The sequence below is a fragment of the Barbus barbus genome (assembly GCF_936440315.1).
Source record: "Barbus barbus genome assembly, chromosome: 35".
In the NCBI taxonomy this organism is placed as follows: Eukaryota; Metazoa; Chordata; class Actinopteri; order Cypriniformes; family Cyprinidae; genus Barbus; species Barbus barbus.
The window spans coordinates 9,407,764-9,420,884 of record NC_136763.1 but is presented as its reverse complement, the minus strand read 5'-3'; the positions used below and the strand labels follow the sequence as shown (position 1 = coordinate 9,420,884).

Here is a 13,121-nt window from a genome sequence, read left to right as displayed (position 1 = left end):
CTTAGAACTGTCCTTGAATGAGAAAATAACTAAATAAAAATTCTTCAGAAAATGTCCACTAGAGGGAGACATGGACCTGTCGTGACAAACTTATTTGTCACTGTGTTTTGGGGGTTGTTAGGCCAGTCTATTGTTTCTATTTTATTTTTGTTGTTCTATTTTTATTTTATTTGTATTTCTCCATTCTCATTAAATCTTTACCTGCTAACAACTACTTACTTCTTTCTGTTCAAATTTTGAAACTACCTTCTTTCTCCTAACATTCATTCATATAAAAAGGATATGCCTTTTTTTATTATAATTCTTTTTAGCCTGAGGCTGAGCTCCATGTTTAGGAACGTGAAGATGTAAAATTGATGTCCTTGTTTTTGTATGTTTGGCGGTTGATCTGTGCATATTTCTTTCCTGATTCAGATGAGATGACTTTTTCACTGAAGAAAGTAATATAATGGATAGAGGACTTGTTTGAAGTAAGAAAAAAAACACTTGATGGATTTCACAAGACATTAATTGCTGGACTATACTCATGTGGATTACTTGTAGATTACTGTGATGTTTTTATCAGCTGTTTGGACTCTCATTCTGGTGGCACCCATTCACTGCAGAGAATCCATTGATGAGCAAGTGATTTAATGGTAAATTTCTCTAAATCTGTTCTGATGAAGAAGCAGTGTACATTTTGGTAAACCTGAGAGTAAATTCATTTTCAGATTTGCAAATGATCATTTATCAATTATCATTGAAAATGATCAATTACCTTTTTTTTTATGGTTCGAGCACACATACATCACATTACATCACCTTCCTGCTCACCTAAAAACATGATGTTGATTAATACTGAGACTGAAGGAGAGAGCAGTGTATAACCTCAGAACTGTGAACCCTGACAGAAAGGCGCTTTGTGGTAAGTTTGTTCACTCATACTCAGAAACACCTGCACACTTCAAACAGACATACTGATGCTTTTAGTAACAGAAATGAGTCATTCATTGCATTCAACCTTTACATTATTACAATTTGCTGGGTGATACTCATTCTGTGAGTGACATATCACTTCAATGATATCACTTCAGGGAAATACGTAGAGCTGAGCTGATGTTATTCTGTGGGTTACTTTGACCTCTTTATTAAAAGGTTTGCTCTTATGAGGACATGCCAATTGTATGTGCTTATAAACCAAAATAGTTTTATTGTATTGTATATGTGCATTTAAATTGTGTATTTGATGTCTTTTTTGTCTCTTTTGCCTCTTCATAAATAGTTCAGCAGTGGGCAGTTTGACAGGATGCTCGTAGAGTTGTAGAGGGACAAGCAGGAAATGTTTGTACAAATCAGGGCAGTGAAAGCTCGTTAATTGTTTTCTCATTCAGTGCAACAAAAAAAAAGCTTCAGTTTCAAATATGGGACTGGAGTTGTCATTAGATAAGCATGCTGTTCATAAAAATAGCCTATATCATAAAGTCAACACATGCTGTTTTATTATTAAATGCCATGATGACTCAGAGTTGCTGAAAGAGTCTGCACCTGAAGATGTAGATATATTTGTTTGTTTGGTATAGATGTAGTCTGAGAGGTCAGCAAGCACCCTCTGTTTTGATGTGTTAAACTGATTGAGTAAGTTTCTGTATGAGTGTTAACCTCAAATGTGGCGGCAGGCTCCTTAGATGTGTCGTGTGTAAGCATGTCTAAAGGTGTTGAGGATGCTTATGAACATTTTACACTCTGGTTTGAGTGTAAAGGGCCATGCAGGCCATCTGGTATAATTTTGGTAATCATGTATGTGAGTGTGTAGAATGGCGTAGATTTGTGTGGTGACTTGTTGGCAGGAAACCACAGTATCAAAATAACATATGTACAAACCTTGCTACTAAAGCCATCATTGTAAAATAAAATATGCAATTTACAGAAGTAGCTGAGAAATTCTGTATAGTTGTTTACCCTCATGTTGTTCCAAACCCAAAGAATTTCTTTTTTTATGGAACACAAAAGGAGAATGTTGAGGAATCTTCATAACGCTCTTTTTTCATACATGGACAGTGGAAAAAAGGGAAAAAGCACCATAGACTACTATAAAACTAAACCATACACCTTAGCTTTGTGTGAGGATATACCATATTAAATAAAAGTATTTTTTCCTTGGAAATGTACTATGTTTATATACTGTTTGTGTGTGGATGGATGTGTTTATGAATGCCTTGCTATTGACAAAGACCTCAAAACCTCAAATTCATTTATTTATAACAGCTGTACACTCGTCCACACAAAGTGCTTCTTCCCCTGCAGCCTCTTCTTTTGTTAATATTACCTTACATGAGGAAGTAATGTATACGATCATGTTTCGGGAGTGTAAACATGTACTGTTCTGCACGTGTAACCTAATTTTCTTATTCTCAACGTATTAAATATGTCTGTTTAGGTCACCTTCAGTTTGCTGTGAAATAGGTTGTATGCCCTGCGTGGTGGAAAGAAATGATGAAACTTTGTTGTGATTCTGACAGGAAGGCTGGTGTTTCCGCACCTAGTTCATTTGAGCCCTCCAAACGCTCTGAGTTAAGACAGAGGCATAATTTTCGGGTGGGACATGTCTCCACCACTTTTTGCCAAAGTCGATTCTGTCCTCACCACTTCTTGAAAACCGATGAAAAAATATAACATGCAGAAGGCTTATAATGCAAAGTAAAAACATCTCCAACCCATCTTTATAATTTAATGCATTCATGTAACACAAAACACATTTGTGCCCATCAGACAGGCCTGTTCTATGAACCTGGTCATGAACATATCTGAATTCATAAACAGTAAATGAATTATGTGTGCAGCATCGCACACTCTGGACCGCACAAACTCTACTGTGTAACAGCGATGAAGTAAACAGAATTTTAGATCAAATATGCCACTCTCATAAAATAAGCACACTAATTACATGATGTAATTATCAGAAGTTAAATTATTATAAGTTAAAAATCACCCCAGTTTATAATAGACAGCTACTGTAGGCTATATTATGACAGTGAGGCAGGTCTGGTTCCAGAATCAAATCACTAAGGGTACTTCTGAAAACAGTAAGAGCTCTAACCTTAATGCTAATATATTTTGACATATATTTTGTCAAAATACATCCATTGCTATGGTGCAAAGAGTGCTCCCTTTATAATTACCTCTGTACACTATGAATCTCTTATTTATATTGTATTTAGACTTTGTTGTAATGAGAGGATTAACAACAGTAAGTGGATTTTTAACTTTTAACGCCTCTGATTGGCCACTGTATTCATTAAATCAACAGATATGTATGTGATTGGTTACATTAAATGTTATTATTAAAGCTTCAATTTAGGGTGCTTACCACCTACTAGCACCACCGTAAAACCAGGCTTGCAGCGAGGATTGCTTGACTGTGAAATGCTGCGATAAGATCAATTTTATTTGAATGCATGAATTATGTGATTGATTTGAATTAATTATCGAGAAAGAGAGAGGGATGAAAGTTGCATGTGTAAATTGCATTTGTGTGTCTCTGCAAATAGTGAAGCTGTGAGTTTAGTTACTTTTAAAATGGCAATTTTACCCCCAAGTTGCTGAGAAATATAATGTAGTGATAAAGTATCAAAGCTATTATATTTATAAAAAGTCGCGGGGGCAGTGTTGACAGCATGTTTCTGTGCTCCTCAATGTTTTTATGTGTGCACTGCATGATCTCCGATCTCTGTGTGGGAGTGATGCACATAAGAGCATGTGTGTCAATGAAAGCAGCGCATTACTATAGAACAGTGATTAAACTGACTTGGAACTACCTGTGCATTAAATGGTTTTAATACATACCTGCAAGGAACAAAGAAACATTTTAATACCCTTAATCTTAGCTGAAGGAAAAAAGGAAGCTGAATTAACTTGATACATAATGCTCCCTTTTAATTTTAAATTTGACTGAAATGCATTGATAAAGCTCTGCAAATGTCATAATCAGGGATTGCCAGATCTTCCTTCCTCAAGTTCTTATGAATGTGTGGTGTGAACGAGAAAGGGTCTGAGTCTGAGATCACTTCCATGCTGAAGAGGACCAAAAAAAAAAGATCCAGGTTATCTTTTGAGTACAATATTTTGTGAACACCAACAAGAACTGGGGTCACTTTCAGCTGATTTGCTTTCTGATTCATTTTAAGTGAACTGGGTTTGGTTCTTTTAAATCAAACTATATGTGAAACACCCTTAAATAAGTATATATTAAAAGATCAGTTCACCAACCTAAATAAAGAGAATGTTTCCAGTAAAAAGGTCAGCTTTCGCAGACAATGGTTTGCCTGTCAGACTCAAGAGAGATGAGCAGCATGTGCAGTGTGGTCATATTGTGTGGCACAGATAATCTCACAGGGAGCCATCAGTTTAGAATTATTTTACTATCTTTTCCCATCATTGTGATTGCGCTTTTATGTCCTTCCCCTACAACTCTATACTTCTCCTTTTCCAACCAATGCTGACACTGGTTTAGTGACATCAAAAGTAGCTTCCTCTTCCTACTGCATCATTGGGTCTACGGATTTTCAAAAGGCAGTGTTTCAGAGTCTGGACACACACATCCTCATAATCGCCTCCGAGATCATCATGGCAGCTGAGGTATGCAGTGTTTCGTTGTATGCTAATCTATAGTTGCTCAACATCTATGTTAATTGATAAATGTATCCAGTTGAAAACATTTTATGTGTGATGTCTTCTAGGGAAATCCTGTTTGTGGTGGTGTTATGTTGCTCCACAATGAACGTGAAGGGAAACACTCTTATGAAGTGAATGGCTTTTTTAACTATAACAAAGGAAAATTCGCAAGGTGAGACTCTATCTATCTATCTATCTATCTATCTATCTATCTATCTATCTGTCTGTCTGTCTGTCTGTCTGTCTGTCTGTCTGTCTGTCTATCTATCTATCTATCTATCATCTATCTGTCTGTCTGTCTGTCTGTCTGTCTGTCTGTCTGTCTATCTATCTATCTATCTATCTATCTATCCATCATCTATCTGTCTGTCTGTCTGTCTGTCTGTCTGTCTGTCTGTCTGTCTATCTATCTATCTATCTATCATCAACTGTGTAACTATCTGGCTGTCTGTTCATTCATCTATGTCTTATTTTTTTTCAGTAAGGGAGATAAAGTTATAATGGTAAACAACACAGATGTGGCGGATTTGACTCCACAGGCATTTTCTGAGCTGCTGGTTGAAGGGTCCCCTTTACTTGTGAGTTTTGTATTTATTGCCACACACTAATGCACTCCTATATGGACTTTCTCAGTTCATTGAAATGTAAGAAAGAAGTGAAACTGAAGTCACACAGGGGCTTTTTTTTTGCCTAGTCAGGAAACTTTGATTGATCACATGGACATGTGTGTGGGTGTTTACAGTTTTTCTCAATTGCTTTGGCACATTTTTCGAAACAGTCTTAACATTCTCTAAACTGTGAGTGCAAATGTCACAACTGTTTGCAGGAACTTCAAAACTTTATAGCATGTCTGCAAAATGTAGTTACTCACCCAAAACATTTCATTCATGCTTCAAAACCTAGTTATTGTGTCAATAATTTGGCCAAGGCCACCAAAATCTAAAGTATTTTTGTCATTGTGTGAGCCACACTGGTCAAAATGTTTAGTTGTTTTTTCACCACAACAGTCAACCATGAAAATTAAGGGTTTAAACAAAAATCTCATATTTGTTGAGAAAAGTCAATAGTATGTAGAAAAAAAAAAAAAAAAGTCTATGAACATTTGTATTTGTACAGTGTTTATTTTTGTACTTCATGTGTATATACACAATACAAGTGTATTACTGTACATGTAAAGTAACTGACAAGAGTAACAAGATTTCACTTTACATTTCATATTTGTGTATTACCACAAATACACAAAAACAACAAATAACATTCATGGGAAAAAAACCCAAAACAAATTATTCTTGGTGGACATCTTGTCGCTCACGTTGGTCAGGCCAAAGATTTTCATCAACATCACATCTGATGTTTTCCATTGCCACACACCGTGGAAAAAATCTCCTTGAATGCCGCACCCATCCCCTGCAATGGTCAGCTGTGATGTCCTCACATGCAGCATTCATGGCATCCAACAAAGACATCTGATTTTGTGGTCTATGATCATACACTTTCCACCTCCATGCTGAAAAAAACTCTTCTATTGGATTTAGGAATGGAGAGTATGGTGGAAGGAATTCCACTGTTATCCTTTCATGTGCAGCAAACCAGTCCCTAACACTGTTGGTTCGGTGGAAGCTGACATTATCCCAGACAACAACATAATTAGGCAAATGTGGTCTAACTAAACCTCTTTCTTGTTCTGGAATCAGGTCTCTGTAAAGTGCATTTAGGAAGGCCAGGAGAAGTTGGGTATTATAGGGCCCAATGTGTGGAATATGTGTGCTCACACTGTTCTCTGAAATGGCAGCACACATTGTAATATTGGCCCCACGTTGGCCTGGTGTGTCAATTGTGGCTCGGTGTCCAATGAGATTGCAACCACGTCTCCGGCCTTTGGACAGATTAAACCCAGCCTCGTCCACAAAAACAAGAATGTGGGTCGTTTCATGTACTTCTAACTCCATGATTCTCTATGAAGAAACACAGAAAAAAATGTAACAGTAAATGTATTTTCTTATGGGTTTCTGAAACTTACAGTAAAGTAATACAGGCATCTTAGAAATACAGGAAAACTCACTAAGTGCACACCAATGGTTTACCTGGACATACTGGTACCGCAACGCCTTGACTCTTTCACTGTTCCTCTCAAATGGCACCTTATAGAGCTGTTTCATAGTCATCTGATGTCTTTTTAAAACTCTGTCTATGGTGGAAATGCTGACAGAATTTATATTTGCAAAGACATTATTGTCATTTATGATTGCACTTTGGATCTCTCTTAGCCTGATGGAATTGTTGGCTATGACCATGTTGCAAATTTCTTGTTCTTGCAGTTGGTTAAATACTGCTGCTCTGCCACCAGCGCGAGGTTGTCATGCAGTTCTATAGAATAAACAAATAGACTTGCATTTACCTTTACAATATTGTTGTTTATACTGTAAAAATACTTTACATACTGTAAAACAAAAAAATACATATTTACCTGTTTTCCCTACGAAAGGTTTGCACAATTGATGACACTGTGGACCTGTTTACATTAGGCTGTACTCTTCGACCAGCCTCTTCCATTGTAAAACCATGATTTATGACATGATCCACAAGTGTGGCTCTGATTTCATCAGAGACTCTGACTCTTCTATTTCCACCTCTTCCTCGATTATTTCTTCCTCTACCACCACCACGTATTCTTACACGCCTTCCAATTGCTCTTCCACGAGCATGTTGCTGCAGTTCAGGGTTGTGAACGTCCTCCATTCTCAAAAAATTCTACAGCAGTGATTGTGCTGTGGGCAATCTACATATATATATATACATATATATATATATACTCCCAAAGTTGATTGGTTAAATGGTTAAATGGTTGATTCATATTAGAGGTAATTTGCAATTAGATTGCGAATGCAATTAGAGGTCATGTGCCAATTTAGCAGACATTACAAACAATGTCAATGTCAGATATATTTTAGAATATACATTCATGTATACTAATTATGATAATTGAATAGATCGTTTTGAATGTGATGGCTTACACAATAAAAAATGTCTGAGAAGTTCTGAAGTGTTTGACAGTGTAAGTGAGAATCGAGTCATCAGTTTTGATCAACAAGCCATATGCAATTATTTGTTGTCCAAACTGCAGACAGTTGTATGTACTCTTTGCACACATGTGCCAAAGCATTTGCAATTTGCTCAAATCAATAAGAAATTCCAATCTGATGTGAAAAAGAAGCGAATTGTTCAGAGATCTGAACTTAATGTTTTGGGAAATAAAAAAATCATTTGAGAACTGAGCCAAAGCAATTGAGAAAAACTGTAAAACATTGAATTCCAGAAATTACACCATCATGGTTTATTTTTGATTAACTGCTTGAGGAGTAAAACACCTGTCTGAGCTAGTGTGATTTGGTTTACTTCAAATGTGCTGAGGTCTTAAATCTCTTCTCTTAGACCATACATCATTCACCTAAAAGGAAAACCGAAGAGTGTGTATCTGAGGAACTCAATGTGCGTAAAAAGGAGCCGACAGTCATGAGATTCAGCATGATGATGGTAAGAGAGGAAGAACTGGAAGCCACTGAACTTCAGCCATCGCCAGACTGGGAAGACAAGGACATTGAGGATGACTGTTTCGGTAAAAACAATCTTCTGCTAGTCTCCATGGCTGAGACAAGCTTCAGTGTGGTTGTTGCTCGGGGCTGTGATCCTTACAGCCCTTGCAACAGCTGTGGAGGGATGAATTGCCAATTTAATGAAGTTGTTGTCTTGCCTGCGACAGCTGAGATTACCTTTAGTAAGAAACAAATGTTGCCTTCGTTGACAATACAATTCAAATTCTTATGTTATATCTGATGTCTATAAAACTTATTTTTCCTCTGTTTTGTCAGATTCTTCAAGGATTTTGAAGCGGTTTAAAGAGCAAAATAATGTGTTCATTAAGAGTTTCTTGATGGAAAAGTATGTCACCCCAGAGAAGCAGCATATGTTTTTGAAAGACACCATGTCAGGTTGGTAAAAAATAAAAATCTAACAAAGTTTATATATATGTATGTATATATATATATTAATTATATAATTTTGTAAATACTTTTTGTAATCAAATTAAACGTAAAAATAAATAACTGAACTATCATTCTTTGTTTTGATTTGATTCAAGTATATTTTGAAATATATTTTGCAATACTTTTTGTTCCAGCAAAAATCACCCTCTACTATTATTCTATCACCGTGGCCTGTGAAGGTGTTCCTGTTGTACTGAACTTCAGTGGCACAGAAAACTTCTTCTGCTGTACCACCAAGCAAGATGAAGATAAGAAGATTTTGACAATCATGGTAAGTTTATTTTTATTTGATTTTATTTATTTGTTTTTTTGTTATCATTAGGATGTATTACATGTTTAAGAATTATTAATGCATCTTATCACCTAAATTTAAAGGAATGTACTTTTTATACTTTTTTGGAACACATTTTGTAATGTCTTTTTATTGTAATAATAATAATAATGTATTATTATTATTATTATTATTTTCAAGTCAAGTGAAAATCAGTGAGGTCCAATATTGTTTGGAAAGTCATTTAAAAGTAGACAATTAATTTTTTTAAATAATTTGTTTTATTGGTATGATTTATGCACTGTATTCTTATGGGTGAACTATACCTTTAAGATGAAACTAGACTTGTTTTGTTTGTTTGCAGAGCCATAATAAAAAAGACCTTAAAAGCATCTGTCCTGATGACCAAGAAAAATGGTCCCTTGTATTTTACATGTCTTGTGGGCGAGACAATCTCCGGCGTTTTGAGTCAGCTCTTTACAAAGGATGGTTTATCTATACACAAAGCGTAGATAATAGAGAAGTGGACATGCACAAAGAAGATCGGTTTGACAGTAAACAAGACAGTGCCTTCTCATTCATAATTCTGAGTGAGAATGGGTCATGTTAGAATTCAAGGTCTTGATATGGACATCACAGAATTGAGGAGACTTTGTATAGTAGTGATAAATTATCATTTATTATGCTAGAAGTTATTACAAACCATTTTAAGTATCAGTTTTATATATCACACTTGTATGACATTTTATAACTGGGAATTGTTCTCAAATTAACTTACAATTCCAAATACTGATGATTCAAACCCAACCCCAACATTATGGGCCTTTATACGTCTTCTAATCCTCGATAATTGCATCAAATTGAAGTTGTTCAAATAAAGAAATATTTCTTTATTTCGGGGTGTTGATGGCGCGGTGGATAAGACACATGCCTTTGGTGTGAGAGACCCGGGTTCGAATCCACTGTGAGACACCAATGTGTCCCTGAGCAAGACACTTAACCCCCTAGTTGCTCCAGAGGCGTGCGACCTCTGACATATAGCAATTGTAAGTCGCTTTGGATAAAAGCGTCAGTTAAATGAATAAATGTAAATATTTCCAGCCCATAGACGATAATTAAAAATAAGTTTGATAATCTTAATCGAGTTATATTCTCAGTGATTGCATGCAACGATTGAATATCGTTATACTGTGAACAAGAGCGGGAGGTTAATCACAGTAAATATGATTCAAAAATAAACAAAATAATATTAAAAATCAGTCCGAGTATTCCTCAGTAACTTCATTAATCTTACTGGCAGCGCTGCGTCGCTCAGGCTAATGTTACACATTAAAATGAAGGATGACATGATACATGGTATGGAATCGGTATAAATACACAGTTTTAACATTGACGTTTATTGCGTCAATGTTCAACTAAACTAAATTAGTTTAATTTTCTTCACAAAACTGGCGTCTGTCCATTGACAATAAAGCAGCCAGAAATTCCTTTACGCTACTAATCGGAGCCGGATGTGACGACACGCGGACTGAGATAAAGGCCTATGAATTTATATTTTTTATTCAAGCTGACATGACCATCCCTACTGAAGCCTAGTGCTTCATTAAAATGTCAATAAATTATTTGGACTGGCATCTTGGAAAGAAGCAAATTGGTCAGATTAGTTTGTTAAGAGAATGTGCTGGAGACTGTTTAGAAGCGTTGGTTAAAGTTGCCACATGTTTTGGACAAGTTTAATTGTTAAGGTTGTCTTAGAGGAAGCAGCCTCTTCCAAAGAATGGTGTGTTTTACTGCCATCGCAGTAGTGAGTAGATATGTATCATTATAAGAGTTGACGTTTTGTTTAATTTTGTTCTGTTTTGTTTTGTTTTTTTTGTCATATTTTTATATTCAGCTACTTTTAAACTGATGTTTGTACACCAACACGTGATTCATATTTATTGCTAACGGCTCATAGTTACTTTTTGTGCTGAAATATTATAATTTTGCAAAAAAATTGAAATCTTTTTTTTAACACAATGTGTGTAATTCCTGTATTTATATCATCAGTTATTATTAACATTTGCTAGTATAAGATAAAAGCTACTAACAACTTGCTTTTGCTGCATAATTGTATCATTTACCATATTAACGTGTGTTTATGTTTCTTCTACAAAATCGCAACAAAAGAAGTTATGAATCAAGTTCAGTGCTTCAGTCAGTGCTTCTGTTTTAGATTCATCCTACAACAAAGTTCCAGTGGGACTGTAGTTATGGTTATACTTCATAGTGTGATGTAACTTCTGTCACTTATTAACATACCTTTATTATTCAAAGTTACAAAATTATAGTGATAATGTTTTGAAGAGCTTGTAATTGCGCTTATATGTACTGTTGGCATCAAATTGGTGGTATAAGGTTCCAAGATATAATTGAGTTAAACCAAGCTGTATTAGAGCTGAATAATTTACACAAAAAAAATGTAATCTGTACCGGAGCTTTGAAAAGTGTTTTTTTTTTCTTGTCTGACTTGTAATAATGTTTTGTAATTGTGAGTGAACCTCCTGTAACACAAGACAAATTTCAGACCTTGACAATAAAGTTATATCATATCTTATTATATTGTCTGAAGCTGAGCGAGATTTAATGAATTCTGTTTGGTCATGATGAACTAGCCTATTCATAAATTTCTCTAGACGAGATAGTACTTTAGCATATAATTTAACATCAGTCCCTATCAAAGAAAGTGTCCGGTAACTAGAACAGGAAGTCGGATCTTAATTTTTCTTTAACAAGAGAGAAATACCAGCTATATTAATAGATGGGTGAAATGAGCCTTGAATAACTGAAAAATGTATCATATCTAACATGAGGGGGCCTAAATCCGACCAAAAAGTAGTATACTTTTGGAACGCCATCTATGCCTGGGGATTTCCCCTTGCTTGTAGATCGAATTGCTGACTCCAGCTCCTGAAGAGTAATCGATTCAGCCAGGTTTTCCGAATCTGAATCTGACAGCCAAATCAAGGTTGGACAGAAAAGATGCAAAAGAGTCAGGGTCACCATCAGCAGAAGTAGTATAGAGGTTAGAGTAAAAAGAGTGAAAGGCAATATTAATGTCTTTTGGGTCTGTCATAATGAGCCCAGATTGGGATTTCACTGCTCAAATATTAGCAAACTTTTCACTGTTGGGTAATCTTAGGGCTAAAAGGGGGCTTGGTCTACTCCCTTTAAAATAATCCTTCTGCCTGGATCTTTGAATCAGGAATTCTGCCTTGGATCTCAGTAATGAATTGAGTTCTGACCCAACCACCATGATTTTACTGAGTGGATTATCTGAGAAACAACGCTGATTATCTCTAGTCAGATTCTGGAGTTGTGTTTCCAGTTCAACTATCTTTTTGTGTTGGTTTTTCCGAAGGAAAGAAATGAAATTGAGTTATTCCTTATATATCCTTTAACTGCATTCCAAAGTGTTCGAGGATCATCCACTGAACCTTGGTTAATTTCAATAAACTCAACAAATTTATTTCTGAATTGACTGCAAAAAGTTTCATCCTGTAACAATTTAGGGTTAAATCACCATCTAGTGGCACGAGATGGCCGAGGGATCAAAGATAATCTGCACAATTTCCATCATGATCCGACAAAGATAAGGAACAGATATCGGCATCACGAACAGCTGAAGATAAAGAAGTAGAAATTAAAATATAGTCGATTCGAGAATAGGATTTATGAGTAGCAGAAAAGAAAGTGAAAGACTTAGCAGAAGGATTTAACAAATGGCAACTATCCACCAACAAGGATGAGGATACACATTGCCGAAGTTTATCAGAACACAAAGATTGAGAGTGTGATTCCTTTGGTCCAGATCTATCTTGGAAATGCGACATTACAGAATTCATATCTGCACCCAATACAATTTCAAAATCTGAAAACTTCAAGAGATAGGTTGACAAAACAGAGAAAAAAGTAGGGTCAGGAGTACAAGGGGCATGAACTGAGAGAAATACAATATTCCTATTCTCCACTATTGTTTTTATATGTGTTATTCTACCATCTGTATCACAACCTTTATCTAAAATAGTAATATTTAAAGTCTCCCAGACCAGTATTTGGACACCCTTGGTGAACATTAAAGTGAACAGTGAAAGACACAGTCACCTAACCATTTAGAG

At 35.7% G+C, this 13,121-nt stretch overlaps 1 protein-coding gene across 1 annotated transcript; it reads left to right on the top strand.

Annotated features, from left to right (window-relative positions):
• The first annotated feature begins 4,533 nt into the window (after positions 1-4,533).
• On the top strand, positions 4,534-11,562 carry LOC306854984 (uncharacterized protein). The gene is made up of 7 exons (XM_079393346.1): positions 4,534-4,614; positions 4,716-4,822; positions 5,132-5,228; positions 8,083-8,425; positions 8,520-8,639; positions 8,828-8,964; positions 9,329-11,562. Exons 1-7 carry the CDS (start codon positions 4,603-4,605, stop codon positions 9,572-9,574), a joined length of 1,062 nt encoding a protein of 353 aa, XP_079249472.1. The 5' UTR covers positions 4,534-4,602; the 3' UTR covers positions 9,575-11,562.
• The last annotated feature ends 1,559 nt before the right edge of the window (positions 11,563-13,121 follow it).

What these genes read in the sequence shown, in the direction of transcription:
- LOC306854984 (XM_079393346.1), top strand. An exon ending in GACAGCTGAGATTACCTTTA is followed by an intron (nt 8,426 to 8,519) that starts GTAAGAAACAAA and finishes CTGTTTTGTCAG; the next exon opens with ATTCTTCAAGGATTTTGAAG. An exon ending in AGAAGATTTTGACAATCATG is followed by an intron (nt 8,965 to 9,328) that starts GTAAGTTTATTT and finishes GTTTGTTTGCAG; the next exon opens with AGCCATAATAAAAAAGACCT.